The sequence below is a fragment of the Heliangelus exortis genome, chromosome Z (assembly GCF_036169615.1).
Source record: "Heliangelus exortis chromosome Z, bHelExo1.hap1, whole genome shotgun sequence".
In the NCBI taxonomy this organism is placed as follows: Eukaryota; Metazoa; Chordata; class Aves; order Apodiformes; family Trochilidae; genus Heliangelus; species Heliangelus exortis.
Window position 1 is genome coordinate 40,421,390 of NC_092454.1, and position 27,992 is coordinate 40,449,381.

Consider the following 27,992-nt stretch of genomic DNA (forward strand, 5'->3'; position numbering starts at 1 on the left):
TAGCAATTTTTTTGAGGTCAGTGAGGTGTATTTAGCTACATGTGAGGTCATTTTTTTAAATGCAATAATAAAAATGAGTCAGTAATGGTTATACAGAAGACTCTGACCAAAAAAAATGGTACATAATGGAGTACTAGGATTATAACAGAAAAAGCTGGTCTCAAGGAGTACTGAGATGTATGCTTTGTGTATAGGTGTGCTGCAGTTTAGCATTTGCTTAAAACTGGCTGTAATCATAGATGATATTACAAAACTTTGAGCAGCTATACAAATTAGAGGTACTAGTTCATATCTGTTTTTCTTCACATCCAGCAAATGCTTTTGGAGAAGTATTTCTGTCAATTAATCGACTACCATAGAGTGATAATCAATAAACTTTTGCTTCCCGATGAAGAAAATTTAAACGAGGAGCCAGCCATGAGGGAATCATTGGAATGGAATTGGTAAAGCAGCAGCATAACCATCGTATTCTTTTTTTTTCTTTAATACATGACATTATTGCATTCCTCACTCTTCTTGAGACTTCTGGTCAATACTGCCATCTGTTCTACTGCTGATAGAACAGCTTTTTTTTTTTTTTTTTTCCCAATTCTTCCAGTGAAGGGCCTGTTTCTACAGCCACATTACTAAAGACATGTTTTACAGTAAAACTGTAAAAATTTGAAATGTGATAGTGTTAATGCCTCTCTGTTTTCAAATAGCTGATAACACTTTTATCACATCAGGATGTACCCATCTAATGCTAGACCTTGTAGTGGGATGAGCCTGTAGAAGATGAGGTTCTTTGACATCACAAAGGTTCGTTCCCCAGGTGACTGAAGTTTGGGAAACCCTGTTTGGAATTCCACCAGAGGAACCTGGGTGTGCTGCCCCAGAGAAACAATTGGTCAGCTGGGCTGTGTAGTGCAGTCTGGACCAGTGTTGTGCTCTGTGCCTGTTTCTGGAGAGTCGTCTGTCGTCTTCTGGTGGAGTTGTCTCTAGGGACACCTCCTGAAGAACAGTGGGTTTTTGCTTTTGCTTTCTGGAGGAGAGCATCTGCTGTGAAAGTTTAGAAGTGGGGCTGTTTTCCTTGGCAAATATGTCTGCTGAATCACCTGTGGAGTTGCCTATGATTCCACCCCTGAAGAAGTGCATTTGTCAGCTGTGCTCCTGTGGGTATGTAAAGGAGGCTGGGGGAAGGAGTGTCAAATAGCAGGGACTTGGCTAGCAGGCTGCACTGTTACCCACTGCTAAGCTGCATGCAAGATAGTGTAAATAAAGGTATATTAGCTCTCTAAGCCCTTCTTCCCCTGTTGTGCTAGTTTGGAAAACAATTCCGTATAGAAAGGTGTACCCCTGAATGCAAAGTAGAGGATATTGGCTTAAATTTAGGTAATCAGAGATTGACTGATTTGAAATTGCTCAACACTGAGTTTAATGAGGATGTTGTTAAGCATAGAGGCCTTTTCAGATGACTATTTTGGCTCAGGAATAGACATAGAACAGGAAAAATTACATGCAGTATGGCATGTAGTAGCACTCTAGCAGGGCTCATATAGGAGACATAAAACCAGATGCTTCTCACTGTAATTCCTGAACGCTGGTTCCTGAATTCCTTTATTGTCAACTTCTGCATTGACTCCAGCAGCCTTGACTCAGAGTAGAAAGGTCTTTCAAGACCCAGACAGAATTCCTTTGAGCCAGAGGGGTGGGCAGGACAGTGCTGCCCAAGTGTGAGTGAAGAGAAACTGCTATTTTCTGCTGACTTGTCTACACAGGTGAGCTCACTATGTGTACAATGTAGTTTCAAAAAATATAGGAAAAGGGAACCCAAGTAACTGTCAATAGAATTTCAGGTCCAGCACAATCTGGCATATTTGCCTCTGCCCCAGATTAACCTGTGCTTTTTCGCATGTAGGTGAACTTGCTTTTCTTGGGCTGTTTTTCTTGGCTTTGCAGGCTTGTTTGACTGCAGGTTATCTTAGTAAACAGCAACAACCCTTTCTTTGGGCTTTTGGGCTTCAGCTAGTCAAAGCTGTTGCAGTCATTGCAATGGTCACTTAATCTCTAGTTGGGAGCTGCCATGTGCAGCTGATTTAGGCAATGAGCTCTTCTTAATCAGGCACCTTGTGAATCACCAAGTCCTGTGCTGTTTTTTCCACTGCAGATGCCACCATTGTCCACACCTGCTCACCAGGCCCTATGACAAGAGTGAGAAGCCATGCATGCTGTCAGAGTACAGGGAGCGATACCCCCTTCATCCCAGCACTGCTCCCAGAGACCCATTTAAGCCAAAGGATTCATGCATGGCGGAGGATATTCCTATGGAAGGCTTAACAACTACAAAGTATGAAAAACAGTAAAAGAGAGTGGGGATTGTGACTCTGATAATGTGTGTGTGAGCATTGTCTTGGTATTGGCTTTTTCACGTTTTTCATTTTGGATAGGTTTCTCAGAAAACAGCAGAAATGTTGTCCAAAGAAAGTATGGATAAGATTGGGGCAGTTGTCTTCTTTTGTTCTGGGCTCTGCATGGCACTTTGTGGTCTGTAACATGAATGACTGGTTTCTGAGGAAGTGTGAATGTGATAGAGCTTGCTGACATGAAAGGGGATGTGGGTGCTTTCCTGGAAGCAGTCACTGTGAATTGCTAGACTGTTTCTGCTTCTCAGCTGAGTTGATGCTATGTGGTGGTGGCTGGGTATGAGCAATTCTTCTTCTGCTTGGTTCTTCAGAGCATGCCCTCAAGCAAAATAGTAGGGCTTGCCTGCTCTTGCAAGAGCAGAAAACACAGTGCAGAGTCTGAACAGTGAGCCATCAAACTCCAGGTCTTCAAGTGAAGGGGGAACCTGGCCTGCCTGAGGTTGTCCAGGGATGTCTCCGCTTCCTCTTCAAAGTTCAGTTTTCCAAATGGGAAAGACCTGTGTCTTTCATTAATTGCTTGTATCCTATGCAGACTTCCTTAGGCTGTGGAGATATTAATTAATTAATATCTTAAGTCTTAATATCTTAAATGAAGAAGTATAAATTTTTTTTTGTCTGCGAAAAGAAAGCTAATTTTTTCCTCAAGCAAGAGACATCATGAGATTTCTTTCCACAGGAGAGATTACCCAGCTCATGAAGTGTTGCCAAGGAAGGCTAAGCCACCTGCAGAATATGTCAAGAGTGATAAGACTATGGACTTGGCCTCCACATATAAACAAGATTATAATGCCCACTCTATCTCTCAAGTACCTCCATGCCTCCCACCTGTGAGGCACCTCCCCAAAGACAAGATGGATACAAGAACCACTTACCAAGGTACGTGGTGCAGCTTGTTTCAGGACCCCACTAGCAGATTAATTTTTTAAGAAGACGGAGGAAAGCAGCATGCACTTGTTATTCCTTCCATCTCTGGAAGCCAACAAGCAGTGTAGGAAGCCCTCAGACACAAATTGCTGCATTAATGGCAGCATTGGGATCTCTCTGAAGTCACCTCCTTTGCGTGTCTGAGAAGCCCACAGGATTCCCAGGGCCATGGGAGCTCCTGCAAGTGGGTCCAGAAGCATCACCCTTAGGCTATGCTGATCCTACCCTTGCTATACTGCAGTGCTTGTCTGCACATGCCGTGGATCAGACACATCCAAAAGAAGTAGAATTTGCTAGGTCTGAGCAGGGCATGAAGCAAGGGACCCTTTTGTGTGTGCTGCAGAGTTTTAACCTGTGAATGTGCAAGAGACAGATGGGTCTCATGGGCACACACAGTTTCCACAGAAACATCCAAAGCACTCAAGCTTTACTCCTGGTAAAAGAAGTGAAGTGTGCATCAAACTGTGCCTTTGTTTCTCATCCCTGTAACTTGGTGTAGGTGGGTTTTGTGGGAGCTTTGTTCCTTTGTCTTCACCAGCCAGAACTGAAGCACTGTCTTCTGCAGGCACTGGGACAAAAGTTTCATTTGCACAGTTACAGTAATGCTGCTAGTTCTGGTAGGAAGTCGGAAGCAGAGATGAGGAATTTGCCTCTCCTCTGCGCATCTTCCAGCCAGCTAATGTTGCTGGCTCCTCTTCCCACACTGGATTTCAGCATCTCTGTAGCTATGGGTGGCTCCAGGACTATTTTCGTTCCATTTTCTGGGTAGATGCTAAGCAATTCCAGGGGTCGGCACACTGGTGTAGAATGTGTTCTCTCTCTCAGCTCTTTTGTAAGAATTGGTCAGACATTACAACATCAACAGATATTTGTTAGAGTAGAAAATGAAATAATTCTAACATAACGTGCACAGGTGCCCCAAGGGACTTCAGCTGAGCACTTAGATAGGAATTCTCCTGTGTTTCAGACGACTATGTGCCGCGGAAGGAACCCAGAACAGAAATAATCCGACCAAGTAACAGATTTTGCCCAGCAGAAGATAAGTTTGAGCACAGAACTGTTGTCCAGGATGACTATCGCTACAGGGGTCCAGTCACAACTGAAAGCTGCAAACCCCAGAGTGTGGACCAAGCAAAAGCTCCCTTTCAGGAGGTGACCAATTATAAAGCAACTTATGTGCCACATCTTCTGGAGAAACGGTATTCCCATAAATATGAGGAATACAAGGCCAGTGAGGTCCCATTTGATGGCCTCACTACCCACAAAGTTTCTTACAAGGGGCTGGCGGGTCAGCCAGCCAAGCCAGTCAAACCATGCCAGAGAAAGCTCCCGGATACCCCGCTTTCCTCCAGCACAGAGTTTCGGGAAAAATACCAGGCTTGGCCACATCTTCCAGTTTTCACCAGAAAACCTGATGTCTATCTTCCTCCTTCGGAGAAAATGGACCTTAACACTACTAGTCAGTTACATTACAAGCACCTAAATGGCAAGCCAGCCACAATTTGTCGACCTTTAGATAAGCTTAATAAAAGTACTGGGCCACTCAATAGCTCTTCTATCATGAAGGAAGACTATAAGTCTTGGCTGTGCAAGAAACAAGAACCCATCACTCCGACTCCACATCTGACTTTGTCGGACAAACCCATGGATTGCTTGACGACCTTTCAGGCCAACTACGTGCCTCATCCAGCCTCCATTACGAAGAGCTGTAAACCTGCCTGGTCAGGCCCACAGGGTGCTCCGTTAGATGCCACAACCACCTATGCTACAACCTACACCCCAAAGGGCAATGTTAGATGCCTGGCCTCCTACAAACACCCACCTGGTTACGTCTTTGAGGCAACTGATGCTGATGGTCACAAACTCTATCACGCTGTTTCCAAGAGTGACTGCATGCAAAGCGGAGACTGAAGGAGAAAGGAAACGGACGCAGCCTTCTCGGAAATGGATTCAAAGGGCCAGGTCTCAATGTCCTGCTAATGATATTTATGTTTTGTCTGTAATCTTCTTTTTACCCATGGCCCTGTTTCATCTTTATCATAAATAAACTTTGTTCCTAGGCATTGGCTTTTTCTGGATCATTTGCACAAAGCAAAACCATAAAATCCAGGGAAAATTCATAGTTACCCTTGTCAGTCTCTTTTTTTTTTGGTTTTGTTTTTCTTTTTTTTTTTGCCTACCTAACTCTTGCTCTTTAATGGAGAAAGATGACCTCCTCTGAGACTCTAAAAGAGAAATATCTCAGTATAACATGCGTAATTGTTTGTGTAACTGGATCTCAGTTGCATCCCTGATGTACTGATGAGAAGCTGGGCACATCCCTTGTCCTCCTGTGCAGGCAGCTGTCCATCCTTTTCCCTGCAGTGGGGTTAAGGTAAAGCAACATCTTTCCATCATGTACTTTAATTTGTATTAAAAGGGACAGTGTCACTAGAAAAACAGCATGAGAAAACACTATACATTTGGGATAATTGAGGTGTTTAACACGGAAAATAAAGATGGGCTGCACTACAGTACACAGGACTTGGTTGCTGTTTTCAGGCAGAATGAGTTTATGGATGAAGATGGGCTGAAGTTAGTTTTACCCTGGGTTTGTGCCAGTGAAAGCTGACTTTTTCTTAGAGTGGTTAAACTATCAGAAACAAGGAAGTACAAGTTAGAAGCCACTGTAGAGTTCCACAAACCCTGTTCCTTGCCCAAGCCAGGTGAATTTCCAGTTGAGACCAAACATGGTGCATCTAGTGAAGGACAAGGATTTTGTGGTACCAGGGTCACTTTTTTTGTGTAAGGTTAATGATGATGCTGCAGGAGCTTCACTAACATGTTGTGCAGGGTAATGTGGTCCTTAGAAATATAGTGCCCAACTTCCTCAAAAGCCATTTCTCTTCCTTACAGACGGTGTTGTTTTGAAGGAAGTGTGAAAGGAACATGGCAAGATGGAATCTCCTCATGGAAGGAAGTAATGTTTAGTAATTAAATTTAATAATGAAATTGGATGTCAAGTTTAAAGACTTGCAGAGCTCTTTGGAGATACATAAGGAAGTTGAGGGGGAAGGAGTGGCTTTGGTCTTTTGTCACTGGAACAGTGAGGTGCCAAGGAGAACTGGGTGTGCAATGGGTGATGGAATGCTATATTGCCCTGTCCCATCTGGCACACTTTGTGGACAGCCAGTATGTGCAATTCAGAGTATAAAGTAGCCTGAAGCAGTCTGACTTGCACATAGAATGCACTGACAGAGACTAGAGAGGATCATTGAAGACATTCCCACTCATTCCTGCTTCTGTGTGAAGTAAGTGTGTGCAAGTTTCACAAGACATCTACTCATCGGCCGAAGATAGGCACCAGTGTAAAGCTGGCATTCCTGATGGCCAAAGTTCTTCCAGTGGCCTTCCTGCATTAAAAACAATACAAAAAGAACTGGCAGGATTCTTCAAAGAATGAATCACATCTGGCTGTGGCTGTAGATGGTGACATTGACAGCAAATATTAAAACGTTCCCATTTCCGTTTATTGCTTTGTGCTGTCAGCTACTTTCCTTATCAGTAACAGGGTACCTGCTTTGCCCACAGTATCTCTAGTGATAGTGCTTACAAACCTATTTTCTTTCATCTTATGATAGTTTTTTTTTTGTTGATCATTTTTTCATTGGTCAGAAGCCGTCTTTTGGTGTGCTCTCCTTGTTCCTGTGTAAAATCATCTGCACATGAGCATGAGCTGGTATAATAGTGAGGAGTCGCTGTATATAGGAATAGTGAGGAGTCACTGCTAGTGAATCTATTTGAAATGCATTTCATTAGTTACTTTGTACTCTGTTTTGTTAGTTTGCTTTTCATTTGAAAAACTCTCCCAGTTGTACTCTATAGTGACAATGCTTTAATGCTAAGGCTCTTATAGAGTCTCAGCCTTACTGTCTCAGACACGCAAAATGCAGTGGATGGCTCAGTAGATGCTGTTCCAGGTTTTGTAATTGTTCTGGCAAAATAGAAGGGCTTGAATCCATTTCATGGACTTTCAGTCTTCATCAGTGATCACTGAATGAAAGATGAGGCTGAGCAGTGTATTTGTTTCATGGAGGGGGGAGATGGAGAATAAAATCTATTGTTGTGTTCATGTGTGAAGTTGAAATGGGAGCATGGAAATTGTATCTCAGTGAAAAGATAAGGGAGGATAGCAGCAAGTATTATAATCAGAAGAGGAGATGCTCAGACTTTTCCCCATATGAATCTGGATAACTAAGATGTTGGGTTGCATGTTACTGAAACACCACAGTGAGAATTTTGTATCAAAATATGATTAAAATTACTACGTATATGAGTAGGTTTTAGATTTCATTTTGATTGAACAGAGGGGAAATGTTGGGTGAGGATGATGACAAGTACTGCAAGTGAGAATTATGATTAACCACTATGCCTTTAGTGTAAGAAATGCGTAAGATTGGTAGAAAAAGGATCTGATGTCTGCTTTTTCTCCATGCTTTACAATTTGAAGTATTTGACATTTTCTTTGGTTTTGTGTCCACAGTCAAAATAGATAAAAGCTGAGTGTGACAGTCAATACATAACATTGTTGATAAGCATGCTTACACCTTGTTCTGGGTTGATGTGGTGCTGGTTTTGGTGGTGGGGGAGGGGCCCCTGCCGTGGCTCTGCAGGACAAGCTGCTAAAAGCTCCCCAGCTCCAAAAGGTCCAGCCCCACCTCTGGCTAAAGTTGAGGCCACCAGTGAAAGTGGATGTACCTCTGTGATTAAAATATTCAAGAAAGGGAAACTACAGTTATAAGACCTCAAGGCAGAAGAGAGGAGGAGGAGGGCAGTACCAGGGGGGGAGAGAGATACCAGTGCTCACATTGGAGGGGTTTGTGAAGGACCCTCTCCAGTGGCAGGGACCCGGCGTTGGAATAGGGGAAGACTGTGAGGAGTCCTTCCTGAGCAGGAAGGAGTGGCAGAAAACAACCTGTGATGGACCTGTAGATCCTGGTCCCTTACCCCCCGTGCTGCTAGCAGGGGGAGAAGGCAGAGATATTGGGAACAAAGGAATTTGCTCCCAGAAAGAAAAGAGGGCTGGGGTAAACTATTTAAGCCGTGGGTTTTGTTTTCTCCTTGCCCTGTTTTGATTTGATTAATGATAAATTAATCTGGTTTCTTTTTATTTTCCCCAAGATGAGTCCATTTTGCCCGTGATCATAATTATTGAGTGAGACACTCCTAGTCCTTGTCTTGGTCCACAAGGTTTTAGGTGGATTTTCTTCTTGCCATTCTGAACTGGGGGAGGAAGAACAAGTGACCACATGGGCCTTTATTATCAGCTAGGCCCACACCATGACACACCTTTAAAATAGGACAAAAGGAATGGTTAAATCAGTGATTCCCACAGTATGCTCTGCAGCTGTGTCTTAATTAGCATTAGCAGTTCTCAGCTTCCCATCTGTGTACATGTTCTGTGAGAAAATCTGACTTTCAAAGCAGTTTGAAGCCTTCTGTGACAAAATTAGATAAATTAATGAAATAAGGTTAATTCATTCAATTACTAGCTGAAATGATCAGGGAGTTGCTGACAGCTGCCATTAAGATCTTATAAGGACTTCTTTTGTCCTGAAAATCTGAAAAAATGTAAGCACTTGATTCACCTTTTATAAGAAATAGAGGTGTCATCTTATGATGGCATAATATAATAAAATTCAATTATGAATCAGTGGACACCAAACAAATAGGAAAGTGGTCATTAGGTTTTTTTTTTCATTTCACAGGAGAACTTGCAAACAGGACCATAACTTAAAGTGAAAAAAAAGCTTCATGTGTGGTCTGTATGACAGTGGCCAGACAGGAAAAAAATTTCGCAAAAAAGGTTGGGAAAACTGCCTACAGTTTTAAGAGCTTGTGTGTGGGCATGCTGCACTCATGGAATAATTAAGCTGTGCTTACCTTGCCACATAACAGGGGGCAGGAGCAGTTCTCCTGTGGGGAACTTTTCATCACAGGATTTTTCTGCTTGTTGCAGAAGTGTATTTCTTCCTTGAGGAAAATTAGGAGGGAAAACAAAACTTGAAGCTTGCTTTGGAGGTTTTGAAGGCATTTTGACTTGTCTGATAACTAGAGCCATATGCATAAACCCTGAATAATTATTCTCTTGAGAACCTAAACTGGCCTGATGTTCATTTTACATCAACACCAGCTTATATTACTTGTTTTACTCCAAGTAAGGCAAATTCCCGTTGCCTTCAGTACTGTTGCTTGGATGTCTTAGATCTGCTGTGTGTTTATATGTCTGTGAGGTATTATTTACCTGAAGTATAGGTGTCTAAAAAGCATATGCAGATACAGCTAACTAGTGAAATTGCCAAGCAAAGTCACTCTTCCTTTTTAGAAGAGAGATGGTATCAATTGTTGGAAAAGGCAAACAGCAGGAACAGCTTAGTTTTCAAAACCCAATTTTTTCTGCTAAGAGAAAATGCTTTATGAAGTTTGTTTCTTCTTTCCCCTTTTCTCTGTAATTCTAATCATTAGCAGGATTCATTCTTCATACACACTTGATGCTTCAAGGAGTTGTAAGCTCCATTAGAGCAAGCAGTGGTGACCTAAAAGGAAAGACTGAAGTAATAGGTGTTGCTTCATGCTGTAGGTTGCTGAGGGAATCATAGAATCATAGGATTGGCTGGGTTGGAAGGGACCTCAGAGATCATCAAGTCCAACCCTTGATCCACTACCACTGCAGTTACCAGACCATGGCACTGAGTGCCACATCCAGTCTCTTTTTAAATATCTCCAGGGATGGAGAATCCACTACTTCCCTGGGCAGCCCATTCCAATGCTTGATCACCCTCTCCATAAAGAAGTTCTTTCTAGTGTCCAACCTAAACCTCCCTCGGCACAACTTGAGACCGTGCCCTCTTGTCTTGCTGAGAGTTGCCTGGGAAAAGAGACCAACCCCCACCTGGCTACCCCCTCCTTTCAGGGAGTTGTAGAGAGTGATGAGGTCTCCTCTAAGCCTCCTCTTCTCCAGGCTGAACAGCCCCAGCTCCCTCAGCCTCTCCTCATAGGATCTGTGCTCGAGTCCCTTCACCAGCCTGGTTGCCCTCCTTTGGACCTGCTCCAGCACCTCAATCTCCTTCCTGAACTGAGGGGCCCAGAACTGGACACAGTACTCGAGGTGTGGCCTCACCAGCGCTGAGTACAGGGGCAGAATCCCTTCCCTGGACCTGCTGGCCACACTGTTCCTGATACAGGCCAGGATGCCATTGGCCACAAGATATCTTTAAGCACTGCTGCATTGGAACAAAGGAGTATCTTTTAACTGATTTCCATGATCTTAGGAACAGCAGTGGTGGCTTTACGCTTTTGCAAGATCAGTAGAGGCAGGACATCAGAAAACAAAACAATAAAGCAAGGGAAACAAAGAATTAAAACAGATCTGAAAAACATGGTGCAGAATCTTAATGGCTGGAGACTTTTAAGAAGAGCTGTCTTTCCCCAAGGCAGGTAGATCATGTGTACTTTGTGTAACAGCTACATGCTGTTATCATAGTGCAGAATAAGGACAGAGTACTCCAACAGCTTTGCTACTTTGGTTTTTGTTTTTAAGATTGATAAACAACACATCAGACAGCAGTAGATAAGTAAGTAACCTGCATTACTTGTACAAAAAGTTACATAAATATAGGTTTGCTGTTTTGTCTTCTTTGTAGAGAAGGAAAACATCCTTTCATAAATATGCAGCAATCCTTAACTGAGATGCTACCAAGTTACAATTCACAAGACAAGATGTGTGAAATTACATCTACACTGTGCAGAGACAACACAGTGGCCCCTCCAAAACTGGTCCTTCATGCTTATCCTTCCACAATTACACATCTACTGTTTAACATGTGATCATCTGAATATGTTTTGATATTAAACAAATGAAAATACTTCCCTGTACTGCTTTTTGTTAATTACTGTATTAGAAATATCCATCACATCATCATCATCATTGTTATTATTACCATTGTTGTTAAGGAATTGTCCTTCATACCATGCATAATAATAATTTCTCAAGTTAAAAACATCATCTCTCCCTCATGTCATAGTTTATAAAGCACTCTGCACACAGTGAAGCAGGTCCCCAGTTAAATACAGATGCTATTAAAATTAAGAGAAATACACTGTTACTGTTGATTTAAGAGGAACAAAATACTGGGGATATTAAAAAAAAAGACAAAATAGTTTTATCTCAGCAAAATAATGTACAATTATTAATATTGCACTTTTTGTACAAGGAATCCTAATAAATACACAGAAAAGATACATTTACATACATCGAAAGACATTCTTCTTTTTTTTCTTTTTTAAATAAGAAGTTACACTGATGCTTAGCAACACTTTCTTGAAGACCCATTTGTAGTAAAGTAAAAGCATTCACTTTCAGATGTGTTTTGAAGCAACCCAGCGTAAGACTGTTTAATGTCATGAACCTAGCACTGACCTCAAAAAGGAACTCCCAGTTTTGCTGAAAAATACACATCATGGTAGCTTTGACACAGCAGTCCTTGATCAACATTTCATTAACAAACCACAAGGCATGAGCCCAAATAGGGGTGACAGAAGAGGCACAGCCAAGCCTTTCATTCAGAGATGATCTCAATCGGAAACCTCAGATATCTCTCTAAAATTTAACAATGCTCAAATCCCCTGCTTCATGGATTTCCTCTAATTTAGGGTCCTATTCTGAGCAGAGCAGAGAGTGCCCAGGAACTAAAAGGATGAAGCACTCCTCTGGCTGAATAGCCACTGCAGCTGGCCAGGTGAAAAGACTCATATCCAGCATACAAGTCATGCTGTGGTTGTAATATTTGAGCCTCACTTTTTAGATCATATTTTCAGAGCATTATATATGGTCTGCTTTATAGCACTTATTTCATTGTGGGAGACAGGTTGAGAGGTGCAAGTTTGTTAAAAATTGCTCGTGTTAGTCCTCTGGGGCTGATGCTGGATTAATTCTGTTTCTACTGAGTAGGAATAACCACAAGAAATCAGAACACAGCTCCTTTCTACTGCTTGTCAAAAAGCCTTGGCTGCCAGGAGAGAGAAATTTCACCTTAGCAGGATAGGAAAACCCACTTTCTCAATTTTCTTTCCAAATCCCTAGGTTAAAAAGCACCTGAACTCTGGAAACTTCTGCTCCACTCATTTCCAAATAAGTGTTAGTAGAGTAGAGCATGTGACGTAGCTCCTGTTATCATGGACAATTGCTATGTTCCCTACCTGTGCTCTCTACAGGACAGTATTTCTACATTCATACTACATTCTGTCAATAGCAGATCATACTCTCTCTTCTTCTCCTGGATAATAACTAACATCATCATGTGACCATTGTGCTAAGGGCAACCTTCTTATCCCCAGTTTACTCTCACAAGCACAACCTGCGAACATTTTCAGGTATTTTTTAGTCTCACTCACTTTTCACACCAATGTTCAACTTCCCCAGAAACCAGAGCCTCAAAGATCATGAAGATCTCCCACTGAAATAATTTGAAGGCCTAATGTGGGAAGGAGAGAGGAGTTTAGAAAGAAAAATCTAATCTTGGATGTAGCAAATAGATTTATAAAACAAAATCATATCTTTATATTCTCAAAGTAGTCTAGGACAAATGAAGTACCTGTATACTGCATAGTTGAATGTTTAGTTTAGCCCCCCCCCCCTCTCTTTTTTTTTAACCTCCAGTACCCCATGACCCCTCAGGCCGTTTGATTATTCCTTTTATATTGTGATGGTCCAATGTAATGCTAGATTCTTACTCTGATCCACTTTCCCACCTGTCTTGTGGTGTGTCCTCAGGCATGAACATGGATTATACAGCAGCCCCACTTCTCTCAGGCCTGTTGCTTGTGGTGTGGAGCTCACTGACTCTTTGTGGTCTGCCCTCATGGCTGTGTTTTGCTGTGTTCTGTCTCCCACATTCATAAAAGGGAAAAACCTGAAAAGTCCCTTTACAACAATGATTTGGTAAAAAGTTTTATTTCCTCTTCTTTTTTTTTTTTTTTCTTTTTTTTTTTCCTAAAGGGAAATAAATAAATAAAATGAAAAAAGAATTCCATTCCATTTATATTTTATGTAAAAGTCCTCGCCTCATTGAAGCACAGGCTGTGATCCCCTTGTTCCTCCATTTTCACTGCTTTTGTCTTCAGACTTTTCCACAAGTCCCACAGCAGCGTGACTTGAACGGGGTGAGCTGGCAGAGTTTGAGCTGCTTCACTTTCTCACAGTACCTTGTGGTGTCTCTGCACTCTACTGCCGAAGGGGAAACAAAATAGAGGAATGGTTATGAAGCAATAAAAGAAGGTTTTCTTACCTGAAAACATTTCATGGGGTGGCTGAGAGGGGGACCGAGATAGCTTTGTGTTGGGAGGGGTCATTCTGAGCATCAGCTTCACTTGCTGAAAAGAATGAATGGAAACTTTAGGCAGCCAAAGGCTCAAGGATGAAACATGGTGGGCAGCCTTTGCTTTCAGAGCCTGGGTAGAAGGCTTCTAAGGGTGCTCCAACACTCCATCAGTTTGTCATTGGTCAGAATTTTAGGGAAGCTCTAGGAGTTTCCCATCAGTTGTTAAACAAAAGATGAAGTAATAAATAAATCTGGAAGCTTGTTTTAACACAGTAGCTTCAAGGTTCTTTGGCCATTCTTTTGTGCTAAAGTGATAGTGTGCCAGAGTGCTACTCCAGCTGTGGGGTTCTGTGTTGTGCTTTTCACGTGTGTGTTACAGAACACAGTCTGGGATAAAAATACTAAGACACTTTTTGAACTTTCCTAGAACTTGGGTCCTGGTATCTTTTGGACAGTTTTTAAGGTCTGCAGCCTCCTGTTCTTGAACTCCAGATTGTAAAACCATACAGTAACCATGCAAGACCTTCGGTGTGCTGCTGCCTGAGGGACTCCCACTTTTCATGCTAAAGTAGTTGTTCAGCTCTCTCCACTAACATCATTGCAGAATACCTCCATTGCTGTCTAGATGTAGGACATTTCTATATATATAGCTGGAAGAGGTTGGAGGGACAGCAAAGATCCTCCATGGTACTTTTAAGGTCCCTCAGCCCTTCCATTTCCACTAGGGACCTTCAAACTCAGCTCATGGCTTTAGACCTATGGAGTCTGCTTTGTCTCTACTGAAAGGGAGTGTCAGAGCTGGCACAGCCATGTGCAAACACAGGTTCTGCTGCTGCTATCATTGCCCAGCAACCCACTTGAATGCAAGAGGATGGGCTCTGCCCATCAGAATCAGTGCATGAAGTAGAAGCTGGGGCAAATGAAAAGATAATAGTTTACATAGGCATGTAATTTATAACTTTCATAACTGGCAGGCCCAGTTAGGGGTTTGCAGCCTGAAAGCCAGGAGGACTCTGCTTCAGGAATTCCCATCATCAACCTATCCACTGGATTTAGACTTACTGAAGTTTAACTATAACCAGCAGTCTGTGATTCATGTTTTTCTTTCTGTCTGTACCATCAGTCATTTTACACACCATTAGTTAAGGGAAGCAATGCCAGCACTAACATCACCAACAAGCCCCATTGGGAACCATCCCTCCCGGCGCGCTGGGTTTCTGGACATCACATTTTGCACGCAGGCAGCTTGGAGGTTCCCCAGGACGCCCAGGTGCAAAGTGCAGAGCTGCATTTCTGAGAGATGGCTGTGCCTTCTCTGTCTTGCTCTGTGCCCCACTGCCTCCCCTCTTCTCAGCAACATACTGTTTTCACAGGGAGTGATGTTGCAGCGTTGCCAGTTGGCTGGCCGTGGCCTCCAGGAGCAGTGATGCTCCAGCACGGGCTTGTTGGTGCGGACGTGCACACAATCCACACGTCGGGACTGGAAGCCGTAGTTCCCACACGTAGCTGTGCAGACAGTCCACAGGCTGACCCTCCAGTGCACGCCGCAGGCATCAGTCCAGCAGTTCTGGGTGCTCAAAGGCCTGTGGGCAGGAGGAAAGGAAGGGTGACCTGAGCTTGTGCTGCCCAGGGAGCAAGCGGATGGCACTCAGTGATCATGCAGGCTCCGGGGACAGCAAGCCTTGTGTTTATCAGATGTGATTTGCTTAGAACACCTTACAGGTCAGGTCTTCAATGGGCCCAAGGGAGCAACTGCAGTGCACTGAAAGGCAGTTTGCATCTTCACTCAAGGACCAGGCCCTCAGTGGGTAGTATATTTTTAACTGGAGTTAAATGACCATTTGAACTATTTGAGGATTCGGCTAAAATGTCCCCTTTGTGAAGCACCAAACCAGAGGTCCACTGAAAAGATGCAATGAGTGAAGCGATGAGCAGTCAGACCCACAAGGGCTTTGTAACTTTTTTATGGCTTTACAGCCAGTGGGAACAAAACTGATTTTCACAAATCCTTTTCCCTTCAATGCATCCTCACACAACATCCATGGGCACGCTTTGTTCCCACCTATTTGTCACACAGAAAATGAAAATATATCAGTGGGAGCCAAAGCTGTGCAGCCTTTTTTTTCCCTAGTTAGAGCTTGTGTTTAAATAAAAGAGAAGGAAACTGTCAGCTTAAGAAGAAAAAGCACAGCCTTTCAGTCAGGATTTGGCATGCCTAAAAGACATTCCAATTGTTGACCAACTAGGTGGGTTTTTTTCTTGTTTTTGTTTCGGTTTTTGGTTTTTTTTTGGTTTTTTTTCTTTTTTTAATTCCATGTCTATGGAGTTCATAGGAATAAATAGTGAAGCCTGGGCTTAAGCCTGGTGATATTAGTACCACCGAATATCATGATGGGCTGCACCATGACCTCTGCCAAGCAGGCAAAACCCATAAGTTGCCTGTTAAGTCATTCGTTCATTTGCCATCTCTGACAGGGTAGTGGTTTCAGACATAAGAGATTCCTGTCCTACCTTGGTAGGGCACTGCATTGATCCAATGACACAGAAGTCCCATCTTTTGTCTGGCAAAATATCTGTCTGTGTTGTACAGCCAGTCGTGGTCCGATGCACGGCCCATTACACTGTGAACACAAAAATCACTTAAGAGAGGTAAAAGGCAGGATGTGTTCTCCTTATAGAAGACTGCTGGCAAAATAAAGTGCATGCTGCCATACAGTGTCTGCTGAGCTTTTGAGAACTGTCTGCAATGCTTCAGGCTTTGAAGGCTGAGCCCACAAATGTATTTTGCCCAACCTCACTCTCTTGCAGTAGCATTAAAACTGCACCTCTATATCTGGTCTGCGGATCTGTAGTTTCATTACATATCTTCTTTAGTTCAATCTTAAATACACCTATTAAGGCAAACAAAATGCTCTCATATCATCAGCCAAGAGCCTATGATCTATACAGGAAATCTCAATGCATTCCATTTATTCTGTATTTTACAACTTGTACTATTGCAATTTAGGGGCAAATAGTTAATAACCAAGAATGCATTGAACCAAGAACATACTTAACTCCATTTAATAATTTAAAAGCAGTGCAGGACTGTAAAGAAAAGCAGCAAGTATGACAAACCTTCAAGCTTATCAGTCACATATTTACTGTTTCACAGATTCATAGAATGGTTTGGGTTGGAATGTACTTTAAAGATCATCTAGTTGCAATCTCCCTGTGTGGGCAGGGACACTTCCCACTAGACCAGGTTGCTCAAGCCCCATCCAATCTTTTTAACTCTTCTAATCCTCTCCTTCAATTAAATCAATATTAGTTCTAGGTATAAAGTATGTACTTGTGTTCTTTTAAAATTATATCAACTGTTAAGAAACAGTTTGTTTTTCTAAATATCCAGAAATTATATTCAACTGAGGGTTGAAGAAAAGGACTTTAGTGTGCAGGGTGGAATTTTTGCCAGGGGAAGACTGCTGACCAGTCCTTCTGCCACCTTCACCCCCCCATCTATAAGAGGTATTTCACACTGCCATCCACTGCTTCCATAATGCTCTCTTTCCTCAAATATTTTTCAGTTCCTGACTGGGAGAGAGGAACAGTAAACACCAGGTTTCCTGTTGCTCCCCTTCAAAGGTGGGTGGAAATGTGATATCTGTAAGTCTAAATCACTAGTTTTAAAACATTGTAGGAATCCATAGTGGTGATCAAGTGCCAGTAACATTAAATGAAGGAAAGGAATTCATTCTAGAGGCAGGAGTAGAGATAAACCACTCCTTTCCTGGTATTCCACAGGCAGTGATAATTTGCTTTCATTCGAAAGGATAATTCCAAACTTTATTGGTAAATGTAATACAATAAATCATCACCTGTTGTGAGAGAAATTTCCAAAATTACAGTCAAGAGTTAAATTAAGTTGTTTTCAGGTTGTGGACAGTAGTTGCAATAGCTGAAGACAGTTTTTACTATGAAAATTATAAAAAACCTGATGCAGCACAATGTATTGTGGATATTACCCCAATAAAATGCAGAAAGCATGTGGTTATTGATAAAAAACTATCATATTACTCTAAACTCTATGAAATGAGAGTGCATCTGTCATTGTTTTCAAACTGACTTACTTGGTCTCATTAGAAGAGAAGGTAATGATAGCTTACTATATGTGAAGACTAATGGTTATAACTCAGGGTAATTATTTTCTTAGCCTCTTACATGGCATGAATCCTTGCTTCTATACCTTTATATTACTCATAACTTCAATTAGATTTATGGCTACTTTGGTTTATCAAAAAGGCTTATCTTTTTAACTTTGAACTTTTTATTTCACCAGAAGCGATGTTAAAGTTAACCTCTAGTAAAACTTTCCTCTGTGGCATTAAACCTGTATCCCATTCACCCTGGAATTCTATACTCTCAAGTGAATTACAGCTTGGAAAATCTTTGGGCTAAATTCTCTGATTTTCTACCCCTGCGTCTGGATTGTAGTGTACTCATCAGCCTTCACATATGGTTCATTCAGGCTGGAATGGAGAGAAAAGGGAGGAAAGCAGGTAGTAATGACTGGTCCCAGGTTACAATTTCCATATTGACAAGTGTCTTTTCAGGAAATCTAATTTCAAATTTATGGAATGAAGCTTTTAAGCATCTGACCATTGTATGAAGCTGCAAGGAGAGAATGTGATCTGCAAAACAGCAGGAAGTAGTCTGAAAATGCTTTAAGCCCTTCACTCTGCTTTTGTTCATGAAGAAAATCAAGAAAGCTCCTATTTTTTGGTGTTCTCAGGCAACCTCAGCAACTTTGAAAAACTGGGCAACTTTGACTTTGTACAACTCCCCCCACCCCAAACCTATCCCAATCAGAAGCCCTGGCTCCTGCCAGCCAAAACTGAAACACACTCAGTGGGTGGTAAGGGGATTTAAGACTTGGAGAAGCATATTTGCTAGATGTGTCAATTGTCACTATGAAGGAGAGCTGCAGAACTTTTCACTGGGGATGCAAGAGGGATATGCAGTAGGAGTGCTGCTCACAAGCAGCATGCTAGAAGGTACAAAAATCCAGGCACTCAGTGCATCAAATATGGAGTGAAGGAGCTGAGAAAATGAGTTGTCCTCTCAAAATCCTGCATAACCTGCATAACCATAACCTAAAGATACCAAGGTGAAAACTCACTTTTCCGGTACTTTTTTCGATCCCACGCTATGTGGGTGTTCTTGGACTGCTGGCTTGTTCCTTACCTGGCCCCAGGAGGAGGCCCCCCACTCAACACAGGGCTGCCTGTTACAGTTCTGTGTGTCCACAGGGCGCTTGGACATCTGGGCACAAGCCTCATTTGACATTGGGATGGAGCTGCCTTTGGCTGTCAGGCGCTGGCACGTCACTCGCCGCATCTGGATGCCTCCCCCACAGCTCCGTGTGCAAGGAGACCACGATGTTACCATCCAGCTGTGAGAGAAAGGTGAACAGGTCAGGGAGAAGACAAGTGCCACCATCTGCAGGATCCTGACTTGGTTCACTGAGGGTGTGATCCTGAAAGGTGATCACCCCCACATCCTCCAGATGGTAGATCCTTCTAGATGCCCCCACTGTAGTCCTGACAACTGCTCAGAGATTGAAAGCTGAGCAAAGAGCACATTTTTCACTAAATTATCTTCCTCAAGGCTCTTCAGGCCCGGAATTCATTTTATAGCCCTTAAGGTTGGCTTTAGAGGCTTAGTAAATATTTCTAGCCCAGGCACAGGTGCTGGGAATTCCTACTCCTACACTACAATACCACAGGGGCTTCAGTCACAGGCTACAGTCACAATGCTAGCTCACTTACACTGGTTAGCAGGGAAAACTATCTCCATGAAGATGCTGGAATAGCTCACAGGCTGCTTTGGAACTTGCTGCTGACAGAATAGCAAAAAACCTGCTAGATTCTGTTGATGTCTGCCTCTTCTGTTATATTCCTCACAACTGGAGTAACCCAAAAGACCCTGAAGACTCAGGGATGGGGCTGGTGGATGATCAGCCCAGGGGCAAAGAAAATCTTTCTTCTTTCCTCTTCAGCTCAGACCAGTTTGTGAGCCCTGTGTGCTGGGTTTAAATATCCAGTCTAAATGGTAAAACGCCTACAGCAACAGAGGATAATAGTCCAGGTCCAAGCTCTTATGAAGATGGAAAACACATTTTGTCTTTTTTAAGGGCGTTTAAGTGGGAAGGAGTAAGGTCAGAACAGGAAGGATGGGACTTGTTACTAGTTTCCTAAGGAGTTTTATGACCAAGTCAACAGTTTGCTTCATTAAGTTTTAGGATACTCAGAAGGATTTATGTATTATTTGGAGGAAAACACTGCTGATCATGTCCCACACCAGCAGTGTTGTATGATCACTTTACAGAATAGGTAAAAGGCATTCTCCAGTCCAAAGGAGAGGCATTCACTGCTATTCCTTAGTCTTCTGTGGGTCATTAACTCCCATGGTCACAGAAACAAGCATATAAACAAACACATTCCCAGTGTGGAAAACAAGAACACTGCTACTTTTTTCACACAGTTTGGTGATATGAATCTGAAGTTTCTGCACCCCTCATAATCCTCTGTGCTTCAGTCAATATTGATTTCCTAGATTAAATCTTAGCCACTTCTCAGGAGCTGAGGGAGGATTGTGGGTTGTGTTACAGTTCAGGGAAGGTATAAAAAACCCATAAACCATTCCCATGGAATTCACTGCTATCATCAAGGGAAACTGCTGCTAATGAGTGTGCTTTGTATTTCATCAAATAAGTTTTAGTTTCCTTTTCATAACTCAGAAAACGTTTGCCTGCAAAGAGAGGGGTAGGAATATATTTTAAAAGGTAATTATTCAGAACCTTGACGTATACTCAAGAGACAGGAAGAATGGCAAATCTGGCTATTTAATGCTCATTGGGTTGCCTACTACCTCTCCTTGCTTCAGTGTATAGACTTTTTCATGCAAATCCCAAGTCACTGTTGAATGAGAGAAGTTGTACTAAATTCTCTTGAGATCCTGACTACTTTTAAGTGCTTGTATAGTGAAACACTGCATGTCCAGTGGAATGAAGGGAGACAAGAGAGTGTAAACCCAGAAAAATATGGAAAAGCACATTTACACAACTCAGCTAAGAAACCACTGGATTGCAAAAGTAGGACATTTTTAACATGGAGGACATGGTCATTTTTAACTGCACTGATGGTCTGGATTTATTCTTCATACCACCAAAGAGTGTCAAAGAGGGAAGGAGTTTTGAGTGGGGAGGATGCAGCAGAAGAAGACCTAAATATAGCCAGAAGTCTTTCAAACTGCCCTGGCTCCTCACAATAACTGAAAATTAGGGGATTACAGGGGCAGAGAGTTAAAATTCCAAGGAAATCACAACCTATCAATCTCCAAAAGGCGGCAGAAGTCATTCTGACCCTTCTTCATGCCCACTTGATGTGATGGGATGTGCTTATTTTACAAAAGACATTTTTATTCTGCTTGGGGAAATTTTTGCAGCCACAGTCTTGCTGCAAATATGTTAATGTTATTAGAATGCTAATATGTTAATGTAATTAATGTTCAGGCAAGACGGGAACTCAGAATAAAACCCCCAAACAGCTGCTAAGCCTACAGTTTTTCTATTATATTGCTGGGACAAATCAGTAGAAAGTCTTAGGAAACAAAAAAGATGTAATCCTGTAGTTATTGTGTGATGCAGCTCTCATTTATAAAGCTCAGAACAGGTATATTTATATCCAGCACAGGGTGAAGCTAAAATCACCCAACACAAGCCAAGCTGTGAACTTTGCTAATAAGGAGTATGCAATAGCCTGTCTATTATTGTCCATGCTAATTACTGAAAGAGTAAAATCTCCTTAATCTCCTTTTGCTGTGTATTGTCAGTGTTTTCCACAAATGTTGCTACAAATTCTCAGCTTATACATTCCCTTTTAGCTATTAAATTTCTCTGGACGTGCACCAGAACATATGCAATGGTATGATGTTCAGTGCAAAGAACTCTTAAAACATATTTTAAAAACATAAATGACATTTTAACACGAGACAGACAAACCGTGAAGGGCAGTCTTTCCTGTTGCATGCAATGGGCTGCAGGGCTGGCTTGGGCTTCTCTTTGCAGTGGGATAAGTTGACTTCAGCCCCATCCAGTAAGCACCTCAGCTGGGGTAGCTGCATCCCTTTGTGGCCACAGGAAGCTGAACAAGCCATTAGCTTGTCCACTGACCACTGATATTCTGCCAAAAAGTGTGGAAGAGGCATGTTAACATTCAAAAACCCTCAGAAGAGAAAGAATCAGAGATGTTCTCCAGGATGAAGTATCTGAACTTCATGTCTCATGTGAAGGGGAAAAACCTTTGCCTACAAGGTACCAGACAATGAACAAAGAAGGAACAGGATTCCAGCTGATGGAAACTGCTGGCTGTCTTTTGTTCAATAAGACAAATTTTTTTATGTTTAGAAGCATCAAACATGGAAAGTGATTGACAGAGAAGAGCACTTAAGCCAGGCACCAGTGGTGTAGGGCATTGCATCTATGTTTTCAAAGGGGTGTAATTCAGTGAAGATGTGGTTAACTGCAGCTGCCAGCAGTATCTATAATTCCATGACCTTACAACGCTGTGTTTCTCACCAGGTGCATCATACAGATCATCCATTCCGAAGACGAATGGGGGAGTTGCAACACATTAAAATATTTTAGCAAACTTTAAGGGACATGGAAGAAACCTACTGAGTACCAAACTTGCTGCAAAGTTATGTGATTAAATTCTTTTCCCTTCCAGCCTTGACAATTAGAGCAGTCAAAGCTGCATGTTCTATTCCAAGCCACCTACACAGCTCTGGTCTGTGGCTTTACTGCCTTTAGCTTATTTCTAGGGTAAATATAATAACTGCAACATTTTTACAAATAAAGGATTTTCAAGCAAGAAAAGACACTGATTAATGACTTAAGCAGACTGACAGAGAGGATTCTACCTTTACGTCTTCAAACTGTGACACCTCAGTCTCCAATTTCTGGAAATGAAAATTGTCCAGACTCAACAGGCATAAGTATAGATTGGATCAGTAAAGTGTGTTTTATGCTCAGCAGGCCAGAAATGTCAGGTGTAAAGTAAAACCTAAACCACTGTGAGGTACCTGGTAGTCCTTCAAATCTGCCATATCCATGTCAGTAAAACAGCACAACATCTCTTTCCTGCTTTACAGGACAATCCTGGTTTCAGAGGAGAAATCCAGGCTGAGAAAGGCAGCACAGAGAAGTCCATGGCAAGAGCTTCACATGGCAGCACAACTGAAACCAGAAAGTTACCTTGTATAGCCAGGGATGTTTTTTGTGTGAGGGATCCAGCCTCATTCTGAGCAAGGCAGCTGAATTCACCATCAGGAGCATCACTGACGTTGAGTATCTGAAGAATCCGACCTGCTGCTAGGAGGCGGTGCCGCAGACTGAGAGGCTGGCCAGAGTAAAGCCAGGTGATATTTGGGGCTGGATGGCCATCCACAGCACAACCTACAAAACAGGGACATGGAAAAAACTGAGTACCAACCTCGCTGTAAAATAATGAGCTTTGGAGAAATTAAAATTATGGGAGAAAGACAATTCCATTTCATTTTCTCTCCATTTTCTCATAATGGACTATAGAGATGCTGTGGTAATGAATATCTTCTCATCAGCTGAAAAAAAAAAAAATAAAAATTACCCAAAAGCCAGTTCATAAGGCATATGAAAATCTCAGATCACTTTGGAAATATTTATATCAAAGCTTCTGAGGTTCCCATTATTTTCGATCATTCTCATTTTGGTTTTGAGGAAACTGGGATAGGGAAATTACACACGTAGTAAAAGCTTAAGGAGCATGCTTGAACAAACAATACATATAGAGCTTGGTCTCCAAATCTTCTGTTTAAACAACAGGGACAGCTTCCTGTATTGATTCTTATATTAAATATCAGAAGTTTTTGTTTTTTGTATTTGCTATACTTCACTTTATTCCTTCTCACCTGAGTACTGATATGTTTTTTCCTACTCTTGTGCTGAAATGCAACTAATCCAGTATCTAAGATTCTCATTCTCAAGTGAAGGAATGATGTGAAAGATTTCAGCCTCATGGGTTTAAGGCTGCTCCTTGGTTAAAACCAATGGAGAACAAAGGAGTATACAAGGCTGCTCCTTGGTTAAAACCAATGGAGAACAAAGGAGTATACAGGAAATGCACAGAAATTAAGTGGCTGTATGACTTTTGCCTATTCTATTTTTTTTCCTAGTTTTCTTGTCTTTTAGGATAATTGCTGGGGTTCCCATAGGTCAGCATATAGCCAGGAAAAGTTAAGAGACATACTGTGAACACAGATTTACTGTTTGTATTTGCACAGGTTTAAATGAAGAAAGCAGAAAGGTCAGCCTGATGTTAAACACTGAAAAACTGAAATTGACTTCAGTGTGCAAATGGTCATAGTTCTTGCCTATTTGTCTTCAAAACAATTACTATAATGAAAAACAATATAGTCTTCCTAGTACCAAATATTTTAATTCCCTTTTATGTAATTTCTTCTTCCAATATATACATATGTAAAATAGTAGCTAAAGGAACACCCTTCATTACATGTTATGAGGGGGAAACCCCAAACTCCATTGCCTAGGTACATTATACCAGTGAGCAATTTTAATTTTTTTTAAACATTTATCCATAAAAATTTATTAATACCTATGAGACTCATACGTAGTGGGTACTCCTAATTTGTGGCTGCAGAACAAGCACCAATCACATTTCACAAGTCACATTTTCAACATTTCTCACATGTACATGTGCATAAGCTGTGGGTTAATGTTTTATGAATATTAAGTGAGAACCAGAGCACAAGGAAAAAAGACTTCCCTTAGTATCCCCTTCCCATCTCACAGGAATATTTTAAATACTATTTAATGCAGATTACCAATACCTATCCTCTCTTCCCTCCCATTCCTGTGGAAAATGACTGCTTTATCCTTCCAAAGCTCAACACCTGTCCCTGTAGTGCCTGAGAAGGAAAAACTGTAACTGTAGAAAGACTCTGGAATACTGTGCTAACACCAAGAGAATGAAATACAAAGCTTGCATCACTCTTTCACTTGCAGATTTGAATGACATGAAAAACACAAATGCAAAGGCTGTTAATTTTAGGATTCTGGTTTTTTAGTAGATTGATATCTTAAACCAGCAGAACTGTGTGAAAAGCAGCAGGGAAATAATCTAACAAATTTTGCAAATACTAAGTACATTTTGTAACCAAAGTAAAAAACCATGCAGCATTGCTGTTAAAACAGATATCTGTTCTTGAAACACAGATTATTCTCATGTGTTCGTATTTGTCTAGCAAATAGCTCTCTAATTTACTACTGACCTCCTGAATAATGCCAGGAGGTATTTTTAATATTCATTAAAGATGAAATCTGAGTGAAGATTGCTGTCCAGGATGAGGCAGCTTCTTTGAAAACAGCCTTACAGTCTGAGCTCAACAAACTGAGTCTGAGGAGGAGCTGGGGTTGACAGGCTGAGGGAGCTGGGGTTGTTTAGCCTGAAGAAGAGGAGACTCAGGGGGGACCTTGACAGCTTCCCAAAGGGAAGTTGTATTCAGGTGGGGGTTGGGCTCTTCTCTCAGGGAACTCTGGGTGAGACAAGGGAACGGCCAGAAGCTGCACCAGGGAGGTTTATACTGGATATCAGGATGCACTTCCTCATGGAGAGGGTGATCAGACACTGGAATGGACTGCCCAGGGAAGTGGTGGAGTCACCATCCCACCATCCCTGGAGGTGTTTAAGGAAAGAAGGGCTGGATGTGGCACTTAGTGCCATGGTCCATCCGATGTGGTGGTGTTAGGTCACAGACTGGCTCGATGATCTCAGAGGTCTTTTCCATCCTCAATAATTCTGTGTGATTCAACTGTTTAGCTTTCCAGCCACAGCCCTGAAGCTGCTGTGCTGTGGGAGGTAAGATGGCCTTTTCCATTCTCCCAGCAGCTAACGAAGTCCCAGAAAGAAATCTGCTTTATAGAACTGTGTTTGCAGTGCTGGCAGTTAGTAAAATCATGCCCTGATTCATGAGGACAGTAGATTTGATGTGGAAGTCACCAGGGAGAACTTAATAAAGATGGAACACCAGTATTTCCTTTTTCTACGATTGAACGTATTTTTCTGGTCATTAAAAAGTACAGTTTGTCATCTAGCTTTAGAATTATTTTTGATATCTCCTATATAAACGGACTCTTTTTGATAAATACAAAAAATTGGACAGAAGTCCTAGAATGGATGTGACCACAGGTTCCCTGTGAACAAACTGAAGGATATGTGGTTAGAGAGATAAGAGGACATAAACCAAATTACATCTACTTGTCTCTTACATCTTCAGATTCCCTAGGATAAGCTTTATTCTCCATGATTTGCATATAATAAAACAATAAAACCAGAATAAAGATGAAAAGTTTACATAATTATGGCATCTCCTCTTCTGATAACAAAAAAATCTGGGGTTTTTTTTGCCAAAATGTGTACATTTTATAATACAGTGGCTCTTAAACATACATATTGCAGCTATGCAGAACAGACAGACTAGCAACCATTATCTGAGTATTTTATTTTTCTTGGATGTCTTCTCTTTTCAAATGCATTGCTTGAGTCTCACTGTGACAAGTCAGAGCTAGATTATCTGTTCATTTAAATTCCTGGCTATCTTAATTCTTTTTGCTCCCATTTCTCCCATTCTGAAATTCATGAGCTTATTCTACATTCCATTCCCCTCTCTGCCTCATAAATACAGTCCAAAACCCTATTTAGTTGTATACAATGTTCAATGTAGCAGTCTCCCTTCCTTCAATAAACATATTCTCAAGTGCACACTGTATTTTCAGAAGTCATGACACATGATGAAGAATTCTGAAAAAAACAGGTGGGACATGAACCTGAAGCTCTGGGGAAAAGTTTATCAAATGTTTTTCACAGACATTTTCTGTGCAACTCAAAGAACTCATCTGTAACAAAATATTTAAACAAAGCAACTGATGCCAAGAATCACTGTGCTTTTACAAGCACTCCAAGCACATTGTCCTTCAACCTTTTGTCTTTTTCTGCCATGTTTTATAGGTACTCCTGTATTTCTATATTCCCAGAAGTATACATGTGTGACCTATCTTCCAGTATTCCTGCAAGAATCCTCACTTAATTATAATTTATGTATATAAGTCAAAGTGATTAAAATTTCAGCTTACTCTATGCCACAATAAATACAGTATCCTTCTCTGCTTAGATAAGGAGACGTTTTAATATTTATTGTATCTTTTGACGAGTCTGCTGAGGTTTTTAGTAAGGTCAAAAGAAATTTGAAAAATTGCAGTGAATTCCCCCCCCTATTCTCAGACTTTCTCACTGAAATGTCTTCTAATACAGGAAACAAAAAGTCTGAGACAAAGGGGAAAACAAGCACGCTTGATTAGGGCAAAGACTTTTCTGCAAGAGTGCTAGAAGTCAGGAACACTGGGTCTTACAACTTGAGTTTTGCCAAAACTAACATTTACAAAGCTCAAGACCCATGTAAATGTGATAGACAAGGAAACTACTTAAAACACAAGAATTTATGACATTCTTTCAATTCAAAAAGTAATCAAGTCTTATAGAAGCAAAAATGTTGTTGAAAAACAGAAGTTCTTATGACATGACAAACAAAGGAATTTCTTTTTGAGGAAAAGGGTAGTATTTCTTATAATACTTTCATTATGAACATTCAGGAAAATCATATTCAGTGTTAAAAAGGTATTGTAAAAATAGAAACTTTAATAAGATTAGCTCTAATGTGAAAGCTCCCCAAAGTAATATAAATTGGTGTAACTTTATGAATTTGCTATGTATTCTATGTTTTGTGATATATGGTTATCTCGCATGCCTGTCATGAACCACGGATATTAGGAAGTGTGTGACAGTCTGCTGCTTGTCAGTGATGATCGGTTTGCTCTAATGTAAATCCTAGAAATATTCCCAAGCTCACGGGTGCTCCAGCTTCTGCTTTGAGGGAACTCCTGTCCTTCAGATGCATGACCTGCAGGTAACACAGAAGTGTCTACTACACAACTTGAAAACGAATTATGAGTGCTGGGGAGAACTGCAGTACTCTACACATACTTCCAGCTGTTGCAAAGGAGCAGGACAGGCATCAGTATGTGTAAAATAAATCACAGTCTCTAAGTGGATGATGAGCTGGGCCTAGAAAGCTATCTGAGATCTCAAACTTTTATAAGTAAAATTAAGAAGTACATGAGACAAAAATGTTCCTTTAAGTTCATGGAAAAAAGTAT

The 27,992-nt window shown here is 41.4% G+C and overlaps 2 protein-coding genes across 8 annotated transcripts in view; one reads left to right on the forward strand and one right to left on the reverse strand.

The window, feature by feature from the left end:
* The first annotated feature begins 836 nt into the window (after positions 1-836).
* LOC139790068 (stabilizer of axonemal microtubules 1-like) lies at positions 837-5,389 on the forward strand. 3 transcript variants are annotated; one of them, XM_071731320.1, is made up of 5 exons: positions 1,071-1,155; positions 1,628-1,757; positions 2,147-2,326; positions 3,079-3,278; positions 4,294-5,389. In XM_071731320.1, the coding sequence occupies exons 3-5, from the start codon at positions 2,205-2,207 to the stop codon at positions 5,235-5,237; spliced, it is 1,266 nt and encodes a 421-aa protein (XP_071587421.1). In that variant the 5' UTR covers positions 1,071-1,155; positions 1,628-1,757; positions 2,147-2,204; the 3' UTR covers positions 5,238-5,389. The 3 variants fall into 3 exon arrangements, with proteins under 3 accessions (XP_071587419.1, XP_071587421.1, XP_071587420.1); XM_071731319.1 differs by having other exon boundaries at positions 1,076-1,155; positions 1,625-1,757; XM_071731318.1 differs by lacking the exon at positions 1,628-1,757 and having other exon boundaries at positions 837-1,155.
* Positions 5,390-13,325: 7,936 nt separating this feature from the next.
* The window catches only part of ADAMTSL1 (ADAMTS like 1), a 405,610-nt gene continuing 390,943 nt past the window's right edge, over positions 13,326-27,992 (reverse strand). For 4 of the 5 annotated variants that reach the window (XM_071730006.1, XM_071730003.1, XM_071730005.1 and 1 more), the window contains 6 exons: positions 22,980-23,180; positions 21,726-21,906; positions 18,908-19,115; positions 16,196-16,305; positions 15,047-15,267; positions 13,326-13,590 (listed from right to left, as the gene is read on the reverse strand). In XM_071730006.1, the coding sequence (XP_071586107.1) occupies positions 13,484-13,590; positions 15,047-15,267; positions 16,196-16,305; positions 18,908-19,115; positions 21,726-21,906; positions 22,980-23,180 (1,028 nt within the window). In that variant the 3' untranslated portion in view covers positions 13,326-13,483. Of the gene's footprint in view, positions 13,591-15,046; positions 15,268-16,195; positions 16,306-18,907; positions 19,116-21,725; positions 21,907-22,979; positions 23,181-27,992 lie in introns of those variants that run through there. The other variant, XM_071730007.1, reaches the window with a different exon arrangement.

Excerpts from the sequence above, each read along its gene's own strand:
- LOC139790068 (XM_071731318.1), top strand. The coding sequence starts at position 1,079 with ATGTCTGCTGAATCACCTGTGGAGTTGCCTATGATTCCACCCCTGAAG. Across the intron at positions 1,156-2,146 it reads TGTCAGCTGTGCTCCTGTGG|ATGCCACCATTGTCCACACC; the intron begins GTATGTAAAGGA and ends TTTCCACTGCAG. Across the intron at positions 2,327-3,078 it reads GAAGGCTTAACAACTACAAA|GAGAGATTACCCAGCTCATG; the intron begins GTATGAAAAACA and ends TTCTTTCCACAG.